Source organism: Erinaceus europaeus, chromosome 1 (assembly GCF_950295315.1).
Source record: "Erinaceus europaeus chromosome 1, mEriEur2.1, whole genome shotgun sequence".
Classification (NCBI taxonomy): domain Eukaryota; kingdom Metazoa; phylum Chordata; class Mammalia; order Eulipotyphla; family Erinaceidae; genus Erinaceus; species Erinaceus europaeus.
In genome coordinates, this window is record NC_080162.1 from 75809359 (window position 1) to 75835083 (window position 25725).

At 43.0% G+C, this 25725-nt stretch overlaps 1 protein-coding gene across 3 annotated transcripts in view; it reads left to right on the top strand.

The window, feature by feature from the left end:
- The first annotated feature begins 6229 nt into the window (after positions 1–6229).
- Positions 6230–25725, top strand: part of MAPRE1 (microtubule associated protein RP/EB family member 1) — a 37287-nt gene continuing 17791 nt past the window's right edge. The window contains exons 1-3 of one of the 3 annotated variants that reach the window (XM_007522687.2): positions 6230–6383; positions 10379–10502; positions 20386–20531. In XM_007522687.2, coding sequence (XP_007522749.1) covers positions 10382–10502; positions 20386–20531 — 267 coding nt within the window. In that variant the 5' untranslated portion in view covers positions 6230–6383; positions 10379–10381. Of the gene's footprint in view, positions 6384–6571; positions 6682–6779; positions 6967–10378; positions 10503–20385; positions 20532–25725 lie in introns of those variants that run through there. The other 2 variants (XM_016187968.2, XM_060188406.1) reach the window with 2 other exon arrangements.

A 25725-nucleotide genomic window follows, 5' to 3' on the forward strand; every position in this document is an offset into this window, starting at 1 on the left:
TGGATGATACTGTGATCCCATAGTAAAATGGTAAGGACTGCTGGTAGTGGTGGTGACATTCTTGAAGGGCCCAAGCTATACAAAAAGGTTTAAGAGGTCCCAGGTTCAACCACAGGCAACATGGTGAAACAGCAGAGCAGTGCTCTGGTTCAATAGAAGTACTGAAAAAGGAAGGAGAGGGAGGTATTTCCCCAGGTGGAACATAGTAACTGCCCTGGCCTCATGACCCCATATCATGATGGGGTATCATTGTTCCTTACTGGGAGTTTGTGGCACTGGCTTTATCAGTACCCTGTAAGGTCCAAGAGGGGGAGGGGGAGATAAAAACAACCATTTAAATTATGAAATGTACAAACAGCAGTACTTAAAAAGCCTGATGCTTATGGCTGGCCTGCATTCCTTGAGGTTTGGTCCATACTGAGGTCTCAGCATTGCACAAAGTTATTGGAGTTGTTAACTTCTGATTAACATATGCTGTTCTTGCCTGGAACAGTCTGCTCTCCCTTGGCTAGAGTAGATCTCACCCAGAAACCTTTGCCCTCCTTTTAGGCTGGATTCAGAACCATTTGTAATCTGTGCCCTCTTTCTCTAAGGAAAAACAGACCATTTTTAGTATGAATCACTCAGTTTCTTTGTCCCCGTGCACCCCCCAGCCCCCAGAATTCTTTCATACCTGCTCTGGCCTGTGCAGCATAGTGGATGGACCTCTACCAGCTCAGCTACCTCCCAGCAGTCCTTCATGGATCCATGGCTCATGCAGGGGCTAAGATCATGCAGTGAGGTCAGGGAAGCAGAGAGCCTCTGGCACCAGTTGTTTTTGGGTACAACAGAGAGGAATTGAGAGAAGACAGGGAGGGAGAAAAGAGACAACCTGTACCACTGCTTCATTTATGAAACTTCCCCTCTGCAGGTGGGGACTAGAGGGTCCTTGCAAAAGGTAACTTGTATACTCTACTATGCAAGCTTCCACCTACCTGTGCACACCCTCTCCCCACAGCACCAGTTTTTGGTTTATATTTGTAAAACTCATCCCTTGAAGTCATGGTGTTTTGTTTTGGGGGAGGAGATGAGTTTTATTTATATTTTATTTATTTTTATATATTTATTTTTATCAGAGCACTGCTCGGTTATAGCTTACGGTGGTGCAGGGGATTGGACCTGGGACTTTAGAGCCTCAGGCACAACAGTCTCTTTGCATAATCATTATGCTTTCTACCCCTGCAACATTCGTTTTTTTCCATCTGTGGTAATGAGATTACGTTTCTTTTTTTTTTTTCCTTTTTTTTTTTTTCTTTTTTACCAGAGCACTGCTCAGCTCTGGCTTATGATGGTACAGGGGATTGAACCTGGGACTTTAGAGCCTCAAGCATGACAGTCTCTTTGCATAACCATTATGCTATCTACCCCTGCCCTACCTTTCATTTTAAAACCTGTTTATCCTGCTGCATGGACATCTTTTTACCCTCAGGCTTTTTTTTTTTTAAATTGTCTCCAGGCTTAATGCCAGGGCTTGCTGGATTCCTGCACTATGAATCCACTGCTCCTGGTGGCCATCTTTTTTCCATTGTTGGTGGTAGTGTTGCTGCTGCTGCTCTTGTTGGATAGGACAGAGAGAAGTTGAGAAAGGAGGGGAAGACAGGAGAGAAAGACTCCTGTGGACCTGCTTCACTGCTTGTGAAGCAAAACCCCCTGCAGGTGGGGAGCTGGAGGTTCGAACCAGGATCTTTGTGCTGATCCTATGCGTCACACTATTTGTGCTTAACTACGAGCTGGCCCCCACCCTCCTAGCTTACTAAAGAGTCCTTGAAATGACCTGGGCGAGGCCCTCCCCTAGGAACACAATGTGCCCAGAGCTGATCTTGAGGTCCTCTCTTATCTCTGTAGGCATGGTCTCCTGGGAGGTTACATGTGTTTCATTCATTAGGCTCTTGTTTAGAAGTCTCCCATGAAGATCTGTGTCTCCAGAAACTAGTTCCAGACTATTCTGGCACTTGAGGCGTTTTTTTTTGACTTGACTTTCTCCACTGACTTCATATTCCACACGAATGTTCTCCCCTCCAAAATGGTCTAGGTAACGCTTATAACACATTAGTTTAATTTTTATTTTTATGGAGCTGGTGCTTCATGCACATGTGATTTTACTATGCCAGGCTGCTTTTTCTTTCAGGTAGAACGATGTGGTGCTGGGCCTTGAACCTGGGCCTTCTTGAGCAAATGCTTGGCAAGGCAAATGCTCTACTATCTATCTATCTACTATGTGAACTATCTCTTCAGCCTAATGGCAGACATTATTTACGTATTTATTTTGCCACCAGGTTTACTGCTGAGGCTGGTACAGTGACTGACGGCTATTTTTTCCCTTTTCTTTTTAAAGAATTTTATTCATGAGAAAGATAAGAGAGAAAGAACCAGACATCACTCTGGTACATGTGCTGCTGGGAATCAAACTCAGGACCTCATGGTTGAGAATCCAATACTTTATCCACTGTATCACCTCTCGTACCACTCTTTTTTTTAAATTTTTCTTTTTTTAATATTTATACCCTTTTGTTGCCTTTTGTTGTTGTTATTGATGTTGTCATTGTTGGGTAGGACAGAGAGATGGAGAGAGGAGGGGAAGACAGAGATGGGGAGAAAAAGATAAAGACACCTGCAGACCTGCTTCACTGTCTGTGTAGGTGGGGAGCTGGGAGCTCGAACCAAGGATCCTTAGGCTGGTCCTTGTGCTTTGCGCCACCTGCGCTTACCACTGAACTACCGCCTGACTCCCTTTTTCTTCTCTCTCTCTCTTTTTTTTTTTAAAAATTATTTGTTTATTAGAAAGGTAGCAGGAGAGTGGGGGAGATAGCATAATGGTTATACAAACAGATTCTCATACCTGAGGCTCAAAAGTCCCAGGTTCAACCCCCCCACACCACCATAAGCCAGAGCTGAGCAATGCTCTGGTGTTTCTCCCTCTGCATCTCCCTCAAAAAAACCAAAAAGGTAGTAGGAGCAGGAGAGAAAGAATCAGACATCATTCTGATACATGTACTACTGTGAATTGAACTCAGGACCTCATGCTTGAGAGTCTAATTCTTTATGCTGTTCACTATCTCCCAGACCACTTTTTTCTCAATTTCTTTTTTTTTCCCCTCCAGGGTTATTGCTGGGCTCGGTGCCTGCACCATGAATCCACCGCTCCTGGAGGCCATTTTTTCCCCCTTTTTGTTGCCCTTGTTGTTGTAGCCTTGTTGAGGTCATTATTATTGCCATTGTTGTTACATAGGACAGAGAGAAATGGAGAGAGGAGGGGAAGACGGGGAGAGAAAGACAGACACCTGTAGACCTGCTTCACCACTTGTGAAGCAACTCCCTTGCAGGTGGGGAGCTGGGGGCTCGAACCGGGATCCTTACGCCAGTCCCTGTGCTTTGTGCCACATCCACTTAACCCGCTGCGCCACTGCTCGACCCCCCACATTTTTTTTTTTTAACAGAGCAAGCACTGTTTATCTCTGGCTTTTTGTGGTGCATGGGGTTTTAATTTGAGACATGGGAGCCTCAGGCATGAGAGTCTGTTTTGCATAACCATTATGCTATTTTTCCTACCCTTTTTCTTTCTTTCTTTTTTTTTTAATTTATTCCCTTTTGTTGTTGCCCTTGTTATTTATTGTTGTAGTTACTATTGTTATTGATGTTGTTGTTGTTGGATAGAACAGAGAGAACTGGAGAGAGGAGGACAGAGAGGGAGAGAAAGCTAGACACCTGAATACCTGCTTCACGCTTGTGAATCGACTCCCCGGCAGGTGGGGAGCCAGGGGCTCGAACCGGGACTCTTATGCCGGTCCTCGTGCTTTGCGCCATGTGTGCTTAGCTCGATGCGCTACCGCCCAACTCAGCTCTGCTCCACAGCTGGAGAATCTCACTCCAGGTAGAGACTGGGAGCTCCTAGTCCTGGAGCACAGGCAATTGTGTGCGCTGCTCAACCCAGTAATTGGGACTTTAATTGCATATTCACAATCTAAAAAGACTGGAAGTCACAGATGGTATAGGAACCAAAAAATTGATGAATGGGGGGGGGGGTTAGGTGGTGGTGCACCTGGTTAAGTGCACACATTATTGTGCACAGGATGCAGGTTCAAGCCCCTGATTCCCACCTGCAGTGGAAAAGCTTCATGAGTGGTGAAACAGGGCTGTAGGTGTCTCTTTCCCTCTTTATCTCCCCTCTAAATATTTGTCTCTATCCAATAATAAATAAACAAATAAAACATTTTTTAAAAAATTGGTCAGTGCAGAGTTATCTGGACATGGATACCAGCTGGATCTACCTTTGTGGTTTTGGGAAAACCAATTTGCCTTGTCTGAACCTGTTTCTTTTTTAGAGAACCTGTTGTGATTATTTCTGTTAAGTGGGGAGATAGCATAATTTTTATGCAAAATAAAAACACACAAAGAAAACCCAAACAACAAAAACTAGTGGATGAGGTCCAGATGTCCCTGATTCAATCCCAAGTACTCTCATAAACCAGAATCAATTAGTTTTGAGGGGAGACAGCATAGTAGCTATGCAAAGAACTTTTGTGCCTGAGGCTTCCCCAACTCCTAGGTCCAATCCCCAGCACCACCATTAACTAGAACTGAGCAGTGCTCTGATGTCTCTCATTAAGTAAATAAACTTAAAAAAAATAAGCAAAAAAAAAAAGACTCACAAGTAAACAAGGTTTAATTATTTTTAAATTAAAAATATATATTTAATAGTTACAGAGATAAAGGTTCAGAAGAAAGGAGAGTGGAGGGAAAGAAAGCCCAAAACACTGCTCAGCTCTGACTTATGATCTTTTGTGGAGTCTCTATCCTCTCTCCAGCGCGGTTTGATTATTTCTACAGTGGTGGAGGGTGATAACGTTATGGTTATGCAAAGAAACTTTCATGCCTGAGGTTCCAAAGTTCCAGGTTTAATCCCCCACACCACCATATGCCAGAGTGCTCTGGCAGGAAGAACAAAAAATTAATCAAATATCTACTGTAAACCTACATAAGGTTTGAGCCCCAGGCTCCCCATCTGCAGGCAGTCACTTCACAGGAGGTGAAGCAGGTCTGCAGATGTCTTTTTTTTTTTTTTTAAAACCCCTAACACATCGTAGTTGCTTTTTAAAAAATATCTATTTATTCCCTTTTGTTGCCCTTGTTGCTTTATTGTTGTAGTTAATGATGTCGTTGTTGTTGGATAGTACAGAGAGAAATGGAGAGAGGAGGGGAAGACAGAGAGGGGGAGAGAAAGATAGACACCTGCAGACCTGCTTCACTGCTTGTGGGGAGTCGGGGGATGGAACCGGGATCCTTATGCTGGTCCTTGCGCTTTGCGCCACCTGGGCTTAACCTGCTGCGCTACCGCCCACATCCCCTTTTCTTAAAAAAAAAAAATTTTTTTTCCCATTTTATTTATTGGATAGAGACAGCCAGAAGTCGAGAGGGAAGGATAGGATAAGAGGAAGAGAGACAGAGAGACACCTGCAACACTCCTTCACCACTTGTGAAGCTTTCCCCCTGCAGGTGGGGACCAGGGACTTGAATCCGGGTCCTTGAGCATTGTAACATGTGCGCTCAACCAGGTGCGCCACCACCCAGCCCCAGGTGTCTATCTTTCCCCCTCTGTCTTCCCCTCCTCTCGCCATTTCTCTCTGTCCTATCCAACAACGACATCAATAACAATAATAACTACACCAACAAAAAACAAGGGCAACAAATACGTAATAGGTAAATATTAAAAAAATATTTTTAAAAAAGAGGGTCGCGGCAATAGCAAAGCTCGTAATGTACCCGCATTTCATGGCTGAGGACCCAAGTTCAATCCCTTGCACCACCATAAGCAGGACTGGTCTCTCACTAAAAATAAATGAAAAAAATAAACCAGGTGAAAGCACAGGGGTCCTTATAGAATGTCACAGAATATCTATGAGGCTACTTCTAGATCCTCAAATAGTTTTATTATCCAATAGCCTATTCTTGCATAAATTCATTGTACGACCACTTTTTGCTGCAGTGCTAGAGACCCGGTAACTGGACACTGCCTGTCGGTGGAGTCTCGGTCAAACTCTGGATTTCATTGGCGATGACGGACCACGTGACTGCGATTGTCCCGGCAGTCGGCGCCCCGACTCAGAAGAACCTTAGCTGTCAATCAAGGGACGGTTTCCGCCCCGTGCGCGCCCGAGTCTCTATAAAAGGAGCCGGGCCGGGCGGTGACGAGCTTTTACGTCGACGCGTAACGAGAGTGGCGGGGGGAGGGGGAGGTGCGTGTGAGGTAATCGCGCGGGCGCGCGGGCGGGGTCGGGCGGTTTGAACGAGACGAAGACGGAACCGTAGCCGGGCACAGGCTTTGGACTTAGCTCCTCCGAGAGCCGGTGAGGCGACTAGCAGGCACTGGGCTGCGGCCGGGCGGACGGCCACGCGGATCTCGGGCCGGTGGGCCCGCGGGATGCTGCCCATGGTGGTGGGGTCCGGGCGGGTGGGGGAAGGGCGGGGCCGTGACCCGGCGCGCGCGGGCCAGCCGGGGGGCGCGCGCTCTGCTCCGCCCGGGCGAGGGCGGTACTTCGGGCCGGAAGTGGGGGCTGCTCCTCGGAGGCGTGGGGGCTTCTGGGCCGCGGCCGCGTGTGGAAGTGGGGCAGCAGCTGCGGGAGGCTCGGGGGCTACAGGGCTCAGGTAAGGGGTGTCTGTGGCTGAAGCGGGCCCGTGCTGTCGCGCGGGGGATCCCCAGGGTAGGAGGCTGTGTACCGCGATGGTTAAGAATTGGGGTTCCGGACCCAGACCTGGGCTCAGTTTCCTGCTTTGCGTCCTCGGGCGGCTGCTTTCACCTCTCAGAATCAGCTTCTTCCTCTGCAAAGGGGAGTAGTGGGGGACAATGGGAACGCTACATCCAGAAAGCTCTTAGCCCGGTGCAGTGGCAAAGCGCGAGCCCACCCAACAGGCTCTGCCTTTCTTCCACAGGTAATTGTCGAGTGCTTAGTAGGTGCGAGGCGGGGGTTCGGGGCGGGGGGGGGCGGCCCTGGCTGGATATCCGGGAGCAGGAGGACGAAGGTCTTCTGTTGCGGAGGATACACTTTGCCGGAGAGACAGATACAAAATGAGGAAATGAACGCATGGGCGGGCGAGATAATTGCGCTTAATTACGAGGAAGACTGTGTTGCCGAGTGATCTCAGCAGTGAGTGCTTTGCTAGGTCCCTGCTTCACAGCTGCGCTGCACTGGGGCGCTAAGAGGGTAGAGATGGGCTTCTGCCCTCTTTTGGGGGGCAATGAGGATGCTGAGACAGACCCCCCCCCCCCCGAAGGAAAGCCTTGCACACCCTGCACCTCTGGGAGGGTGACGTCTCTTACAGCTTGTGATCACAGCCATGCTGTCCAGCCCTTGATATGTTCCGAGCGTTCCGTTCGGTGCTTGCTGTGACAGTGTGTCATTTAGCAGCGCACTTTCTCTGAGGGTTATTATCTTCATAAACGAGAGGCCTGAGTGCTCCCGGGAGTGAAATGATTTGCCTTGTGCAGCCTGCCCAGACAGTGGAGGAAGCCGCCTCTTTGACCCCTGGGTTACACCTCCTTCCCTGAGGCTCAGAGAGCCCGTTTCACAGAACTGTGCTCTGTGGTGCTGTGTCAGAGTGCCCACTGGTTTCTGGCATGTAACGAAAGGTGTGACAGGATGATCTTGTCACTGCAGCTGAGATGTTCACCTTTTACTGATGAGCCATTTGTGGCCCAGATATTGATGCTGTGACACATCATTTTTCCCCTTCTTCCCCTTTCTCCCTGTGTTTCTGTAGGGGTCATTATGATGCCTTGAAAGTATAGGGTGCTCATCAGATAGGATTGGATCAAAATGGGTTTTAGAATAGAGGTCGAGACAGGAGGCTTTTCCCAAAGAAGTGGAAACCTGGGTCAAGGAACCTTGTAAGGGTGAAGTTTTTACAGCATTTATGGCATCTTCCACTGAGTCCAACAAAAGAATAAAGACTGTTTTTAACGCAGAAACACACACGCACACCCCCCTCCCCAGCATTACTCATCTCTAGCATGTGATGGTTCTGGGAATTGAACCTGTGGCATATAAGTTTAGAATGCAACCCTTTGGCCTTGGAATTAATTCTTACTGAGGCAGAGCAAGCTGTAACGAGCTGTAACCAGAACTAGACTGTCCTGACTACTTGGAAGAGCCGATTAATTGTTGAGTCAGTACATGTTTATAGCACATCCACAGGGTGTCTGTTCTCGTGTACTAAGTGACTGCAGAGTTTGGGGGCATATGGGACCAGGTATTAACATACTGCTAATGAAAGAGTTTTAAGTTATACAATGATGAAAGGCTATTAATGTTTTCCGAGCTGGGTGTGGTCAGGAGGCACACATGGCTTTACCAGCTGCTTTCATTTTATGGTAGCATCACACACAGTACCCAGTACATATAAGAATGGTACTCAGGGCCGGGTGGTGGCACACCTAGTGTGTGTATGTATTACAATGCGCAAGGACCCGGGTTCAAGCCCCTGGTCCCCATCTGCAGGGGGAAAGCTTTAGAAGTGGTGAAGCAGGGCTACAGGTGTCTCTGTCTCTCTCCCTATCACTCCCCTCCCTCTTGATTTCTGGCTGTCTCTATCCAATAAATAAAGTTGATAAAAAATGGTGCTAAAATAGATAAAGTTACTCAGCCTGGATCGTGTTTTCCCCCCCCCTAAAATTATCTTTATTCAAATTTTTTAAATATATTTTATTTATTTTCCCTTTTGTTGCCCTTGTTGTTTTATTGTTGTAGTTACTATTATGGTTGTTATTGATGTCATTGTTAGATAGGACAGAGAGAAATGGAGAGAAGACAGAGGGGGAGAGATAGACACCTGCAGACCTGCTTCACTGCCTGTGAAGTGACTTCCCTGCAGGTAGGGAGCTGGGGGCTTGAACCGGGATCCTTACGCCAGTCCTTGCACTTTGCACCACGTGTGCTTAACTCGCTGTGCTATTGCCCAACTCCCATCTTTATTTATTTATTGGACAGAGACAGCCAGAATTTCAGAGGGAAGGGGGAGACAGAGAGGAGCCAGGTGGTGGTGCACCTGGTTAAACACACATTGCAGTGTGCAAGGTTGCAGGTTCAAGCCCCTGGTCCCCACCTGTAGGGGAAAAGCTTCATGAGTGGTGGAGCAGGGCTGCAAGTGTCTCTCTTCCTGTCTGTTTCCCCCTCCCCTCTCAATTCCTTTTTGTCTCTATCCAGTAATAATAAATAAATAAATTAAAAAAAGATTGCTGACTAGGGGTCGGGCAGTGGCACACCTGGCTGAGTGCACATGTTACAATGCACAAGAACCTAGGTTGAAGTCCCTGGTCCCTACCAGCAGGGGGAAAGCTTTGCAAGTACTGCAAGTGTCTCTGTCTTCCTCCCTCTTTCCCTTTCCTCTCAATTTCTTTCTGTTTCTATCCAATAATAAATATAATAATAAAAAAAAAAGAGAGTGAGACAGAGAAACACTTGCAGCCCTGCTTTACCACTTGGAAAGCTTTTCCCCTGCAGGTGGGGACTGGGGGTTTGAACGTAGGTCCTTGTGCATCGTAATGTGTGCAATCAACCAGGTGTGCTGCCACCTGGCCCCAGCTGGTTTGTTTGTTTATTTTTGCCTTCAGAGTTATTTCTGGGGCTTGGTGCTTAGTGTTTGCACAGCAACTCTGCCGTTCTGGTGTTTGTTTTTTTTCCCTTTATAGAGATAGAGGAGGTAAGAAGAGATAAGGAGACAGAAACTTTTTATTGTACTTTTTAAGCTTTATTTGATAGAACAGAGAGAAAATGAAAGGAATGGGGAGATAGGATAGAGAGAGACACACACACACCACTACTCCACTGTGAAACTTTTACCCCTGAGGGTGGGAACTGGGGCCTTAAATCCACCTTTGTGCATGGTGATACATGCACGTAACCAGGTGGCGCCACCACCTAGCTCCCCCACCATTTGTGAAGCTTCTGCCCCTGCAGGTGGGGATTGGGAGCTTGAATGCGATCCTTGCACATGGTAACAGTAGCACTCAACTAAGTGCCCCCACCCTGACATTCTTGTATATGGAAATTTAGCTTCGTGGCTAGATTTTACTGTTTCTAGTATGGCTTCTTGGAGAAGGGAGACTTAAAAGTTGAGTGTTTGTAACTAGGAAGGTGTTGCAGTGGGTAGAGCATTGAACTCAAGCATGAGATCCAGAGTTTCATCTCTGGCATTACATGTGCCAGAGCAATGCTCTGGGTCTATTTCTCTTCCTCTCTCATTGATAAATAACTAAAAAAATTGAGTGTTCAGCGGCACTGTGGAAATGCTTGTCTCCCTTGCATGCCTATATAAATTCTTCTCTTTTTTTTGTTATGCACTATAGAAGATGGCAGTGAACGTATACTCCACGTCAGTCACCAGTGATAACTTGAGTCGACATGACATGCTGGCCTGGATCAATGAGTCCCTACAGTTGAATCTGACAAAGATTGAACAGTTATGCTCAGGTAAGAGAAATTCACTGAATCTCTTTGAGGAAATCCCACAGGTCCTTAAAGAATTTGCAGGCTGCTAACATTCGGTGTTAGGACTGCTCCATTTCCTCGCAACCCTACCTTCCACTCAAAGTGAGCAAGCTTCTTCCCCTTATGACAGCCATCTCCCATGGTAGAGTTCTGTATTTGGAGGCCAGCACCTTGGTTCTTCACCTGCACTCTTGTGCATCCCGACTGAAATGTTTGATGAGGGGTAGGGAGATAGCATAATGATTATGCAAAGAAAATCATACCTGAGGTTTCATAGCCCCAGGTTTAAACTCCAGCACCACTAGAAGCCAGAGCTGAGCAGTGCTCTAGTGCGTCTCTTTGTCTTTCCCTGTTTGTCATTAAAAAAAAAAAAAAAAAAATATATATATATATATATATATATATATATGCTTGATGAGGACAACACTTTTAATTGTCCTGTTTCTTTATTATTATTTTAATATTTATTCCCTTTTGTTGCCCTTGTTTTATTGTTGTAGTTATTATTGTTGTTGTTAATGTTGTCGTTGTTGGATAGGACAGAGAGATGGAGAGAGGAGGGGAAGACAGAGAGGAGGAGAGAAACATAGACACCTGCAGACCTGCTTCACCGCCTGTGAAGGGATTCCCTACAGGTGGGAAGCTGGGGGCTCGAACCAGGATCCTTACGTTGGTCCTTGTGCTTTGTGCCACATGAGCTTAACCCACTGCTCTACCACCTGAATACCTGTATTATTATCATTATTTATTTTTATTTTTTAATATTTTTATTTATTCCCTTTTGTTGCCCTTGTTTTTTATTGTTGTAGTTATTATTGTTGTTGTTGTTGGACAGAACAGAGAGAAATGGAAAAAGGAGGGGAAGACGGGGAGAGAAAGACACCTCCATACCTGCTTCACTGCTTGTGAAGCGACTCCCCTGCAGGTGGGGAGCCGGGGGCTTGAACCAGGATCCTTACGCAGGTCCTTGTGCTTTGCGCCACCTGCACTTAACCTTCTGCGCTACCACCAGACTCCCTATTAGTTGCATTTCTTTTTCCCCAGGTAGCACAGGATGAATACCAGGCAAATACTGTTTCAGTCACAATTTGTTTTTCATTCTTTTTACAGTATGTGTGTGTGTGTATATATATGTGTGTGTGTGTGTGTATTTTATTTATTTATTTTTTTCTTTACCAGAGCATTGCTCAGCTCTGGCTTATGGTTGTGCGGGCATGGGGGTTATTGAACCTGGGACTTTGGAGCCTCAGGCATGGGAGTCTGTTTCCATAACCATTATGCTATCTACCTCCACCCTGATTATTTTTTTTTCCCACCAGAGCATAACTCAGCTTTGGTTTATGCTGGTTCAGGGGGTTGAAAGAGGGACAGGCATGAAAGTCTTTTGGATAAACCACTATGCTTTCTCCCCTACCCCATTCAGCCAGAATTTTAACAAGCTACTGTTTATTTATTAAGAGTTTGGCAGAGTTAATGATTTAAACAAGAACAAAAGCATACTTTGTTTCTACTAACATTTAGGATACTAGCATATTTCATGAAAGCTGGTAGTTCTCTTTAGAAAACCATTTGTTATTTTATCACTTTTTAAAAATATTTATTTTCCCTTTTGTTGCCCTTATTTTTTTTACTGTTGTAGTTATTGTTGTTGTTATTGATGTCATCGTTGTTGGATAGAACAGAGAGAAATGGAGAGAGATGGGGAAGACACCTGCTTCACCGCCTGTGAAGCGACTCCCCTGCACGTGGGGAGCCGGGGGCTTGAACCAGGATTTTTACGCCGGTCCTTGCGCTTTGCGCCACCTGTACTTAACCCACTGCGCTACTGCCTGACTCCCATTTTATCACTTTTTGTGCACATATTTGTGTATATTCGATCCCCCCCCCCCCACTTTACAGTGTGGATGTTTTCTAGTGTCATTAAATATCATGAAAATACTTATTTAAAACGTTGTGGTTTTTGCAGGACCAGGACTTCTCATATTCACAATTTTACTATCAGGAACTATCTTTTATTTTATATAATAGAGACAGGAAAGAGAAAGATACAACAGCACTATTCCATCAATCTATAGAGCTTCTCCTGGCAACTTGGTGCTTCCGGGTCTCGGATATGTGGCTTTTTGCATGGTAAAGCACAGATTCTACTGGATAAGCTATATGACCCTGAAATACTACTACTACTACTTCTTTTCTTTTTTTTTAAGATTTTATTTATTTACTAATGAGAAAAATAGAGAGGGAGAAAGAGAACCAGATATCACTCTTTAAAATGTTATTTATTTATTTTCAATGTTTTCCCTTTTGTTTTCCTTGTTGTTTATCGTCATTGTTATTGCTGTCATTGTTGGGTGGGACAGAGAGAAATTGAGAGAGGAAGGGAAGACAGAGAAGGAGAGGGAAAGAGACACCAGCAGACCTGCTTTACCACCTGTGAAGCGACTCCCCTGCAGGTGGGGAGCTGGGGTCTCGAACCAGGATCCTTACTCTGGTCCTTGCTCTTTGCGCCACCTGCTCTTAACCCGCTGCGCTACTTCCTGGCTACCCAGATATCACTCTTGATACATGGGCTGACGGGAATTGAACTCAAGACCTCATGCTTGAGAATCCAGTGTTTTTGGTTTTGTTTTTTTTTTGCATTTTATTTATTTATTTATTTTCTCTTTTTTTAATTGGGGAATTAATGTTTTACATTCAACAGTAAGTACAATAGTTTGTACATGCATAACATTCCCCAGTTTCCCATATAACAATACAACCCCCACTAGGTCCTCTGTCATCCTTCTTGGACCTGTATTCTCCCCACCCACCCACCCCAGAGTCTTTTACCTTGGTGCGATACGCCAATTCCATTTCAGGTTCTACTTGTGTTTTCTTTTCTGATCTTGTTTTTCAACTTCTTTTATTTATTTATTTATTTATTTATTTATTTATTTATTTAATGTTTTACATTCAACAGTAAATACAATAGTTTGTACATGCATAACATTCCCCAGTTTCCCATTTAACAATACAACCCCCACTATGTCATTTATCATCCTTCATGGACCTGTATTCTCCCCACCCAACCACCCCAGAGTCTTTTACTTTGATGCGATATGCCAATTCCATTTCAGATTCTACTTCTGTTTTCTTTTCTGATCTTGTTTTTGAACTTCTGCCTGAGAGTGAGATCATCCCATATTCATCCTTCTGTTTCTGACTTATTTCACTCAACATATGATTTTTTCAAGGTCCATCCAAGATCGGCTGAAAACGATGAAGTCACCATTTTTTTACAGCTGAGTAGTATTCCATGGTGTATATATACCACAACTTGCTCAGCCACTCATCTGTTGTTGGACACCTGGGTTGCTTCCAGGTTTTGGCTATTACAAATTGTGCTGCCAAGAACATATCTGTACACAGATCTTTTTGGATGGATATGTTGGGTTCCTTAGAATATATCCCCAGGAGAGGAATTGCAGGATCATAGGGTAGGTTCATTTCTAGCTTTCTGAGAGTTCTCCAGACTGTTCTCCACAGAGGTTGGACCAATTGACATTCCCACCAGCAGTGCAGGAGGGTTCCTTTGAGCCCACACCCTCTCCAGCATTTGCTGCTGTTACCTTTTCTGATGTATGACATTCTCACAGGAGTGAAGTGGTATCTCATTGTTGTCTTGATTTGCATTTCTCTGACAATCAGAGACTTGGAGCATTTTTTCATGTGTTTCTCGGCCTTTTGGATCTCTTCTGTGGTGAATATTCTGTCCATGTCCTCCCCCCATTTTTGGATGGGGTTATTTGTTGTCTTGTTGAGATTTGCAAGTTCTTTATATATTCTGGTTATTAGCCTCTTGTCTGATGTATGGCATGTAAAGATCTTCTCCCATTCTGTGAGGGGTCTCTTGGTTTGGGTAGTAGTTTCTTTAGCTGTGCAGAAGCTTTTTAATTTCATGTAGTCCCATAGGTTTATGCTTGTCTTTGTCTTCTTTGTAATTGGATTCATTTCATTGAAGATGTCTTTAAAATTTATGCGGAAAAGAGTTCTGCCAGTATTTTCCTCTAAGTATCTGATAGTTTGTGGTCTAACATCCAAGTCCTTGATCCACTTGGAATTTACTTTTGTATTTGGTGAAATATAGTGGTTCAGTTTCATTCTTCTGCATGTTTCAACCCATTTTTTTTTCCGACACCATTTGTTGAAGAAACTCTGCTTTCACCATTAATAGTCTGGGCACCTTTGCCAAAGATTAGATGTCCATAGGTGTGGGGGCTCACTTCTGGGTTCTCAGTTCTATTCTACTGGTCAGTATGTCTACTCATGTTCCAGTACCAAGGAGTTTTGATGACAGTGGCCCTATACAATTTGAGATCTGGCAGTGTGATGCCTCTGGTTCTGTTCTTTTTTCTCAAGATTGTTTAGGCAATTCTAGGTCTTTTCTGGTTCCAGATAAACATTTGTAGCATTTGTTCTATTCTCCTAAAAAATGTGCTGGGATCTTGATGGGGATAGCATTAAATTTGTAGATGGCTTTAGGTAGTATATTCATTTTGATTTTGTTAATTCTTCTAACCTATGAACATGGAATATCTTTCCACTTCTTTGTTGTCTTTTTCAATTTCCTTGAGTAGTGACTCATAATTTTCAATATACAAGTCTTTCACTTCTTTGATTATGTTTACTCCTAGATATTTTATTGTTTTTGTTGCTATAGTAAAAGGAATTAATTTCTGGATTTCATCTTCTTCTAACTTAGTGTTTGCATAGAGAAATGCCACTGACTTTTGAATGTTAATTTTGTAGCCTGATGCCTTACTGTATTGCCTGATGATTTCCAAAAGCTTCTTGCTGGATTCCTTAGGTTTTTCTGTGTACACTATCATGTCATCTGCAAATAAGGAGAGTTTGACTTCTTCTCTTCCAATCTGTATGCCTTTAATTCCTTGCTCCTGCCTGATTGCTATGGCAAGAACTTCTAATACTATGTTGAATAGTAATGGTGATAGTGGGCATCCCTGTCTAGTATGTGATCGGAGTGGAAATGCTTCCAGTTTTTCACCATTGAGATGATGTTGGCTTCTTCTTCTTCTAGCGTTTGCCCTTCTTCCATAGCCAGTCAACAGCATCAGGTTGAGCCTGATGTAAAGTTTCGAGACCTCCTTTGAATCTGGAGAGGTGGCAGTCATTGACTATGTGGGTCATAGTCTGTAGCCACAGGGGCAATTCGGGTCGTCTCTGGCTCCCCAGCGATGGAACATAGCAGCGCACCGGCCATGGCCTGTTCGATAGCGATTGAGGAGGGCCCAATCATAACGTGCTAGGTCAAAGCCGGGTTGACGCTTGCAGGGGTCTGTGATGAGGTGTTTGTTCTTTACCTCAGCTGACTGCCAACTGATGTTGGCTGTAGGTTTGCTATATATAGACTCCACTATCTTGAGGAATTTTCCATCTATTCCCATTTTTTGTAGTGTTTTGATCATAAAGGGATGTTGTATTTTGTCAAAGTCTTCCTTTTTCTTTGCATCTACTGATATGACCATGTGGTTTTTGGTCTTGCTTTTTGGTCTTGCTTTTTGTTCATGTGGTGGATCCCGTTGATTGATTTACCTATATTAAACCAAACTTACATGCCTGGGATAAACCCTAGTTGGTCATGATTTTAATATACTGCTGTGTCTGGTTGGCTACAATTTTGTTCAAGTTTTTAGCATCTATGTTCATCAGAGATACTGGTTTGTAGTTTTTTTTTTTTTGGTTGTGTCCCTGTCTGCTTTTGGTATCAAAGTGATGTTGGCTTCTTAGAAGCTGGAAGGGAGTATTCCAGTGTCTTCGATCTTCTGGAAGACTTTTAAAAGTAGAGGTATTAGTTCTTCTTTGAAGGTTTTATAGAACTCATTTGTAAAACCATCTGGTCCAGGACTTTTGTTTTTGGGAAGATTTAAGAATCCAGTGTTTTATCCACTGTGCCACCTCCTGGACCACACTGTAGTCTTTCTGCTATTTCTTTTTCTTTTTTTTTTAAATTTATTTTAATATTAATTTATTCCCTTTTGTTGCCCTTGTTGTTGTATTTATTGTTTTGTCGATGTCATTATTGGATAGGATAGAGAGAAATGGAGAGAGGAGGGGAAGACGGGGTAAGAGAAAGACACCCTTCAGACCTGCTTCACTGCCTGTGAAACAACTCCCTTTCAGGTGGGGAGCTGGGGGCTCAAACCCAGATCCTTATGCTGGTCCTTGTGCTTTGCACCACCTCTGCTTAACCCGCTGCACTACTTCCCGACTCCCTAATTATCTGTATTTCTTTATTGGGTAGAGATAGCCAGAAATCGAGAGGGAAGGGAGTCATAGAGAGACAGAGAGAGACACCTGCATTACTGCTTCACTACTCATAAAACTTTCCCCCTGTAGCTGGGGACCAGGGGCTAGAACCTGGATCCTTGTGCATTATAATATGTGTGCTCAACCAAGTGTGCCACCACTCAGCCCTTCTTTTTAAATTTTTTAAAAAAAATTTATAAAGTAAATATTTATTATTGGATACAATCAGAGAAATTGAGAGGGGAGGGGGGATATAAAGAGGGAGACACCTGCAGTCCTATTTCACCATTCATGAAGCTTGTTCCTTTGGTTATTAGTGCTAGAAAGGTGGACATTAACTGCACAATGACACCTGCTCTCTGTATTAGAAGAGTGCAGCTTCATAGGCATTAGACAAATAATATTCCTGGCACATTGAAACACCAAGAAAAGCTTTCGTAATGTAGTTGATGGGTCAAAAAGTAGGCAATAAGGGGAAAGAAATTGGGGAGCAAATGAAATGGTATATATATTGATTTCTTTTTTTTTTTAAGTTTTTATTTATTTTTCTCTTTTGTTGCCCTTGTTTTTTATTGTTGTTATTGATGTCGTTGTTGTTGGATAGGACAGAGAGAAATGGAGAGCGGAGGGGCAGACAGAGAAGGAGAAAGACACCTGCAGACCTACTTCACCTCCTGTGAAGTGACTCCCCTGCAGGTGGGGAATATATTGATTTCTTACAGTGGCCTTAAGTAATTTTTTTTTTTAAGAATTTATTTATTTATGAGAAAGATAGGCAGAGAGAGAAAGAACCAGACATCACTCTGCTACATGTGCTGCTGGGGATTGAATTTAGGACCTCATGCTTGAGAATCCAGTGCTTCATCCACTGCGCCACCTCCCGGACCAGGCCTTTTCTTTCTTTCTTTCTTTCTTTCTTTTTTTTTTTTTTTTTTTAATTTTTAATATATTTTTAAATTTTATTTATTTATTCCCTTTTGTTGCCCTTGTTTTTTTATTGTTGTAGTTATTATTGTTGTTGTCGTTGTTGGATAGGACAGAGAGAAATGGAGAGAGGAGGGGAAGACAGAGAGGAGGAGAGAAAGATAGACACCTGCAGACCTGCTTCACCGCCTGTGAAGCGACTCCCCTGCAGGTGGGGAGCCGGGGTTCGAACCAGGATCCTTATGCCGGTCCTTGTGCTTTGCGCCACCTGCGCTTAACCTGCTGCGCTACAGCCCGACTCCCCTTTTATTTCTTTCTTTATTTTTTTATCTGTTTATTATAAGGGAGAGAGGCTAGTGATTGAATTTGGGATTCCTGGTGCCTTAGGCATGAATTCCTGTACTCTAATGTTGAATTATCTCCATGGTCCTAAAAATCTAAAGTAAATAAATAAATAAATAAAATAAAATTTAAATTTAAATCAATTTGTATAGGAGTATAGTTTTACACATACACTATTTTACACACACACTATATATAGCTCACTGTACCGACTACCAAAATTTCTGTGCCTCTTAACCTATCCCTTCATCCTCTGATAACTCCCATAGTTTTCATAAAATGAATCTTTTTGGTCACTGTTTCTTAATTAAAGAATCTTAAGTAGAGGAACACAAAAATTCTTTCATTTTTGTATATAAAATGATAATACTTAGACATGTAAGAGACTCACGGCACAGATAAGTTAGAAATCACTTTTTTCCTGTGTTATTGTCAGACTTTTCCACTTCTGGCCAACATTTTTTTTTTTAATTTCTTTTTTAAAAATAATTACTCCCTTTTGTTGCCCTTGTTTTATTGTTGTAGTTATTATTGTTGTTATTGATGTTGTTGTTGTTGTTAGATAGGACAGAGAGAAATGGAGAGAGGAGGGGAAGACAGAGAGGCAGAGAGAAAGATGGACACCTGCAGACCTGCATTAACGCCTGTGAAGTGACTCCCCTGCAGGTGGGGAGGTGGGGGCTCGAACCGGGATCCTTCCACTGGTCCTTGCGCTTTGTGCCATGTGCTTTTTTTTTTTAAATTTATTCATATTTATTTATTTTCCCTTTTGTTGCCCTTGTTTTTTATTTTTGTTGTAGTTATTATTGTTGTCATCATTGTTGGATAGGACAGAGAGAAATGGAGAGAGGAGGGGAAGACAGGGGGAGAGAAAGACCCCTGCAGACCTGCTTCACCACCTGTGAAGTGACTCCCCTGTAGGTGGGGAGCCGAGGGCTTGAACCGGGATCCTTATGCCGGTCCTTGTGCTTTACGCCACCTGCACTTAACCTGCTGCGCTACTGCCCAACTACCTGTGCCATGTGCTCTTCACCTTCTGCGCTACTGCCTGCCTCCTGGCCAACATTTTCAGGTAGATGGGGGAGTGGTAGAGGAAGAGACAGCATAGTTGTTACACACCAGACATAATGCCTGAGACTTAGAGGTCCCAGGTTTAATTTCTGGCACTGCCATAAGCCGAGTGAGCCAGCCAGCCAGCCAGCCAGCCAGCCAGACAGACAGACAGACAGCCAGACACACAGATAGACAGACACATATACACACAGAGAGAGGGATGGAAGTACCATAGCACCGAGGCTTCTTCAGTGCTGTTGTATGTGGTGTCCTGGGGGCTCTAACCTGGCTTGTGCTGATGACAAAATAGCTACCCTTCCAGGTGAGCTGTGTCACTACTAGGGTGGTGTTGACTTATGGTCGGGAGATGATGTGTCTTTGAAGTGCTTGGGAAATATGCCAGTGGGAAGAAGAGAAGGGAGGGAATGCCCTTGAAAAAAAAAAGACAGTATCACCTGTATCTCCTTTTCTATCCTAGATTTTGTTTTTTGTTTTGTTTTGTTTAGAGTGTGTCTTATTGTATAAGTGTGTTTTAGAACTTACCAGATAAACCTATAGTTTTGTGGAGACAGGCAGATAGCTCACCATGCCATGGCCCTGTTTTCCTACCCGAGTATCAGATGTGAGCACTGTTGGTGGAACCAGTGGAAACTCCCCTGGTAGTAACACTGTGCTGTGGTGTCTATTTCTCTGAAATAAAAAAAAAAAAAAAAAGGAAAAGTTTTCCTGGGATTGAGCATCTGTCAAGACGGGGTTGCATACTAACTCCATAATCTTTTTACAGACTTAAAAATTGAGCCTTGGGGACGGAGTGCACCTATTTGAGTGAGTGCACAGATTATCATACTCAAGAACTGGGTTCAATTCCCTGTTCTCCTGCAGGGGGGGAGCTTAAGGAGTGGTGAAGCAGGTCTGCAGGTGTCTCTGTTTCCCTCCCCCCTCTATCTTCCCCTCTTCTTTCTCACTGTCATATAACATAAAAAGAAAAAGAGAAGAAGGAAAAAATGCCCCCCTGGAGTGGTGAATTCACAGTGCGGGCAGCAATCCTTAGTGATGACCTTGGTGGAAAATAAATAAATGTGATCTTGAAGTCAAATTGTAATGAAGATTTTTGTTTTTGTAGATCCTTTTTGCAAGGTTTTAAATTTGGGTTTACTGGGTTTGGGGAAGAGTTCACCTTTTCAGAATAATGGCATTTAATGATTTAGTGTGTATTTTATTCTTCTGTGTTGACACTCAGGGGCTGCCTATTGTCAGTTTATGGATATGCTGTTTCCTGGCTCCATTGCCTTGAAGAAAGTGAAGTTCCAAGCTAAGCTAGAACATGAATACATCCAGAACTTCAAAATACTACAAGCAGGTTTTAAAAGGATGGGTGTGGACAAAGTAAGTTTTACTCTTTTGTTTAGGCTATTTTTTGACTGGTCACTGTTACTAAGGACACAAATGCTAGCTTATGACTTTGGACATTTTCTTTTCTTTCCCTTTTCTCAGCTTTTATATAGTTTTCTCCAGTTAACACATAATTTAAGGGGCCGGGTGTTGGCACACCTGGTTTAGTGCACATATTATAATGCGCAAGGACCCGGGTTCGAGCCCCCCAGTCCCCACCTGCAGGGGGAAAGCTTTGCGAGTGGTGAGGCAGTGCTGCAGGTGTCTCTCTTGTCTCTCTCCCTCTCTTATCACCCCCTTCCCTCTTGATTTCTGGCTGTCTCTATCCAATAAATAAAGATGAAAAAAAATTAAAATAAAAATACAGAATTTATTGGAGTAAACAAAATTTCCCTGTACTATCCTTTTAGTTTCCTTGCTGTCCTTTTTCATCACCACAAAGTTAGTAATCATAGGTATTAACCTATAAACCTGTTTCTGTGATTGCTAAGAAATTATTGCTGTTGATTCACTATAAGCTTGAACTTTAACACATACACACACACACTTTTTTTTTTTTTCAATTTTTTTTTTTTTAAAAAAACCAGAGCACCTGCTCAGCTCTGGTTGATGGTGGTACAGGGGATTGAACCTGGGACTTTGGAGCCTCAGGCATTAGAGTCTCTTTGCATAACCATTGTGCTATCTACCCCTACCTTCTTTTTTTTTTTAAGAGATATTTTATGAGAGAGACCAGGAGAGCTTGGCAAGGGCAGTATATCCCTTGTGGTACCCAGTACCTTTCGCATGATAAAGTGTGTCCTATACTGGGTGAGCCACCTCCTCCCCCAGCTTGAACTCTTTAATTTCTGAATTTACTTCTTTGGAGCCTCCCACATGGTAAAGTATTCAAATAGAGAAAATTTCAGAAGTACTTGCTTTTTTTTTTTTTTAATAAATAATTTATTTCTTTATTGGGGAAATAATGTTTTACATTCAACAGTAAATACAATAGTTTGTACATGCATAACATTCCCCAGATTCCCATTTAACAATACAACCCCCACTATGTCATTTATCATCCTTCATGGACCTGTATTCTCACCACCCACCCATCCACCCCAGAGTCTTTTACTTTGGTGTAATACTCCAATTCCATTTCAGGTTCGACTTGTGTTTTCTTTTCTAATCTTGTTTTTCAACTTCTGCCTGAGAGTGAGATCATCCTATATTCATCCTTCTGTTTCTGACTTATTTCACTCAACATGATTTTTTCAAGGTCCATCCAAGATCGGCTGAAAACGATGAAGTCACCATTTTTTGCAGCTGAGTAGTATTCCATTGTGTATATATACCACAACTTGCTCAGCCACTCATCAGTTGTTGGACACCTGGGTTGCTTCCAGGTTTTGGCTATTACAAATTGTGCTGCCAAGAACATATGTGTACACAAATCTTTTTGGATGGATGTGTTGGGTTCCTTAGGATATATCCCCAGGAGGGGAATTGCAGGGTCATAGGGTAGGTCCATTTCTAGCCTTCTGAGAGTTCTCCAGACTGTTCTTCACAGAGGTTGGGCCAATTGACATTCCCACCAGCAGTGCAGCCGGGTTCCTTTGAACCCACACCCTCTCCAGCATTTGCTGCTGTTACCTTTTCTGATGTATGACATTCTCACAGGAGTGAAGTGATATCTCATTGTTGTCTTGATTTGCATTTCTCTGACAATCAGAGACTTGGAGCATTTTTTCCTGTGTTTCTTGGCCTTTTGGATCTCTTCTGTGGTGAATATTCTGTCCATGTCCTCCCCCCATTTTGGATGGGGTTATTTGTTGCCTTGTTGTTGAGTCTGGCAAGCTCTTTATATATGTTGGTTATTAAACTCTTATCCGATGTATGGCATGTAAAGATCTTCTCCTATTCTGTGAGGGGTCTCTTGGTTTGGGTAGTGGTTTCTTTTGCTGTGAAGAAGCTTTTTAATTTCATGTAGTCTCATAGGTTTATACTTGCCTTAGTCTTCCTTATAATTGGATTCGTTTCATTGAAAATGTCTTTAAAATTTATGCGGAAAAAAGTTCTGCCAATATTTTCCTCTAAGTATCTGATAGTTTCTGGTCTAACATCCAAGTCCTTGATCCACTTGGAATTTACTTTTGTATTTGGTGAAATATAGTGGTTCAGTTTCATTCTTCTGCATGTTTCAACCCATTTTTTTCCGACACCATTTGTTGAAGAAACTCTGCTTTCCCCATGTAATAGTCTGGGCCCCTTTGTCAAAGATTAGATGTCCATATGTGTGGGGCCTCATTTCTGGGCTCTCAGTTCTATTCCACTGGTCAGTGTGTCTGTTCATGTTCCAGTACCAAGCAGTTTTGATGACAATGGCCCTATAATACAGTTTGAGATCTGGGAGTGTGATGCCTCCGGTTCTATTCTTTTTTCTCAAGATTGTTTTGGCAATTCTAGGTCTTTTCTGGTTCCAGATAAACATTTGTAGCATTTTTTCTATTCTCCTAAAAAATGTGCTTGGGATCTTGATGGGGATAGCATTAAATTTGTAGATGGCTCTGGGTAATATATTCATTTTGATGATGTTAATTCTTCCAACCCATGAACATGGAATATCTTTCCACTTCTTTGTGTCTTTTTCAATTTCTTTGAGTAGTGACTCATAATTTTCAGTATACAAGTCTTTCACTTCTTTGGTTAGGTTTACTCCTAGATATTTTATTGTTTTTGTTGCTATAGAAAAAGGAACTGATTTCTGGATTTCAATTTCTTGTAACTTAGTGTTTGCATAGAGGAATGCCACTGACTTTTGAATGTTAATTTTATAGCCTGACACCTTACTGTATTGCCTGATGATTTCCAAAAGCTTCTTGCTGGATTCCTTAGGTTTTTCCATGTATACTATCATGTCATCTGCAAATAAGGAGAGTTTGACTTCTTCTCTTCCTATCTGTATCCCTTGAATTCCTTGCCCCTGCCTGATTGCTATGGCAAGAACTTCCAACACTATGTTGAATAGTAATGGTGATAGTGGGCAGCCCTGTCTAGTACGTGATGGGAGTGGAAATGCTTCCAGTTTTTCACCATTGAGTATGATGTTGGCTGTAGGTTTGCTGTATATAGACTCCACTATCTTGAGGAATTTTCCATCTATTCCCATTTTTTGTAGTGTTTTCATCATAAAGGGATGCTGTATTTTGTCAAAGGCTTTCTCTGCATCTATTGATATGACAATGTGGTTTTTGGTCTTGCTTTTGTTGATGTGGTGGATCACATGGATTGATTTACGTATATTAAACCAACCTTGCATGCCTGGGATAAACCCCACTTGGTCATGATGAACAATCTTTTTTTTTTATTATTATTTTTTATTTAAGAAAGGATTAATTAACAAAACCATAGGGTAGGAGGGGTACAACTCCACACAATTCCCACCACCCAATCTCCATATCCCACCCCCTCCCCCGATAGCTTTCCCATTCTCTATCCCTCTGGGAGCATGGACCCAGGGTCATTGTGGGTTGCAGAAGGTAGAAGGTCTGGCTTCTGTAATTGCTTCCCTGCTGAACATGGGCGTTGACTGGTCGGTCCATACTCCCAGTCTGCCTCTCTCTTTCCCTAGTAGGGTGGGTCTCTGGGGAAGCTGAGCTCCAGGACACATTGGTGGGGTCTTCAATCCAGGGAAGTCTGGCTGGCATCCTGATGACACCTGGAACCTGGTGACTGAAAAGAGAGTTAACATACAAAGCCAAACAAATTTTTGAGCAATCATGGACCCAAAGCTTGGAAAAATGGAGAGGAAGTATTAGGGAGGTACTCACTGCAAACTCTAGTGTACTTCTGCTTTCTTACTTTGGTGCCATACTCCAAACTCAGTCAATTTCTGCTTTGCGTTTCTACTTCTTCTTCTTTTTTTTTTTTTACATTCCCCAGATTCCCATTTAACAATACAACCCCCACTATTTCATTCATCATTTTTCATGGACCTGTATTCTCCCCACCCACCCACCCACCCCAGAGTCTTTTACTTTGGTGTAATACTCCAATTCCATTTCAGGTTCGACTTGTGTTTTCTTTTCTAATCTTGTTTTTCAACTTCGACCTGAGAGTGAGATCATCCCGTATTCATCCTTCTGTTTCTGACTTATTTCACTCAACATGATTTTTTCAAGGTCCATCCAAGATCGGCTGAAAACGATGAAGTCACCATTTTTTGCAGCTGAGTAGTATTCCATTGTGTATATATACCACAACTTGCTCAGCCACTCATCAGTTGTTGGACACCTGGGTTGCTTCCAGGTTTTGGCTATTACAAATTGTGCTGCCAAGAACATATGTGTACACAAATCTTTTTGGATGGATGTGTTGGGTTCCTTAGGATATATCCCCAGGAGGGGAATTGCAGGGTCATAGGGTAGGTCCATTTCTAGCCTTCTGAGAGTTCTCCAGACTGCTCTCCACAGAGGTTGGACCAATTGACATTCCCACCAGCAGTGCAGGAGGGTTCCTTTGAACCCACACCCTCTCCAGCATTTGCTGCTGTTACCTTTTCTGATGTGTGACATTCTCACAGGAGTGAAGTGATATCTCATTGTTGACTTGATTTGCATTTCTCTGACAATCAGAGACTTGGAGCATTTTTTCATGTGTTTCTCGGCCTTTTGGATCTCTTCTGTGGTGAATATTCTGTCCAAGTCCTCCCCCCATTTTTGGATGGGGTTATTTGTTGTCTTGTTGTTGAGTCTGGCAAGCTCTTTATATATGTTGGTTATTAAACTCTTATCTGATGTATGGCATGTAAAGATCTTCTCCCATTCTGTGAGGGGTCTCTTGATTTGGATAGTGGTTTCTTTTGCTGTGAAGAAGCTTTTTAATTTGATGTAGTCCCATAGCTTTATACTTGCCTTAGTCTTCCTTATAATTGGATTCGTTTCATTGAAAATGTCTTTAAAATTTATGCGGAAAAAAGTTCTGCCAATATTTTCCTCTAAGTATCTGATAGTTTCTGGTCTAACATCCAAGTCCTTGATCCACTTGGAATTTACTTTTGTATTTGGTGAAATACAATGATTCAGTTTCATTCTTCTGCATGTTTCAACCCATTGTTTCCAACACCATTTGTTGAAGAGACTCTGCTTCCCCCATATAATAGTCTGGGCCCCTTTGTCAAAGATTAGATGTCCATACGTGTGGGGCCTCA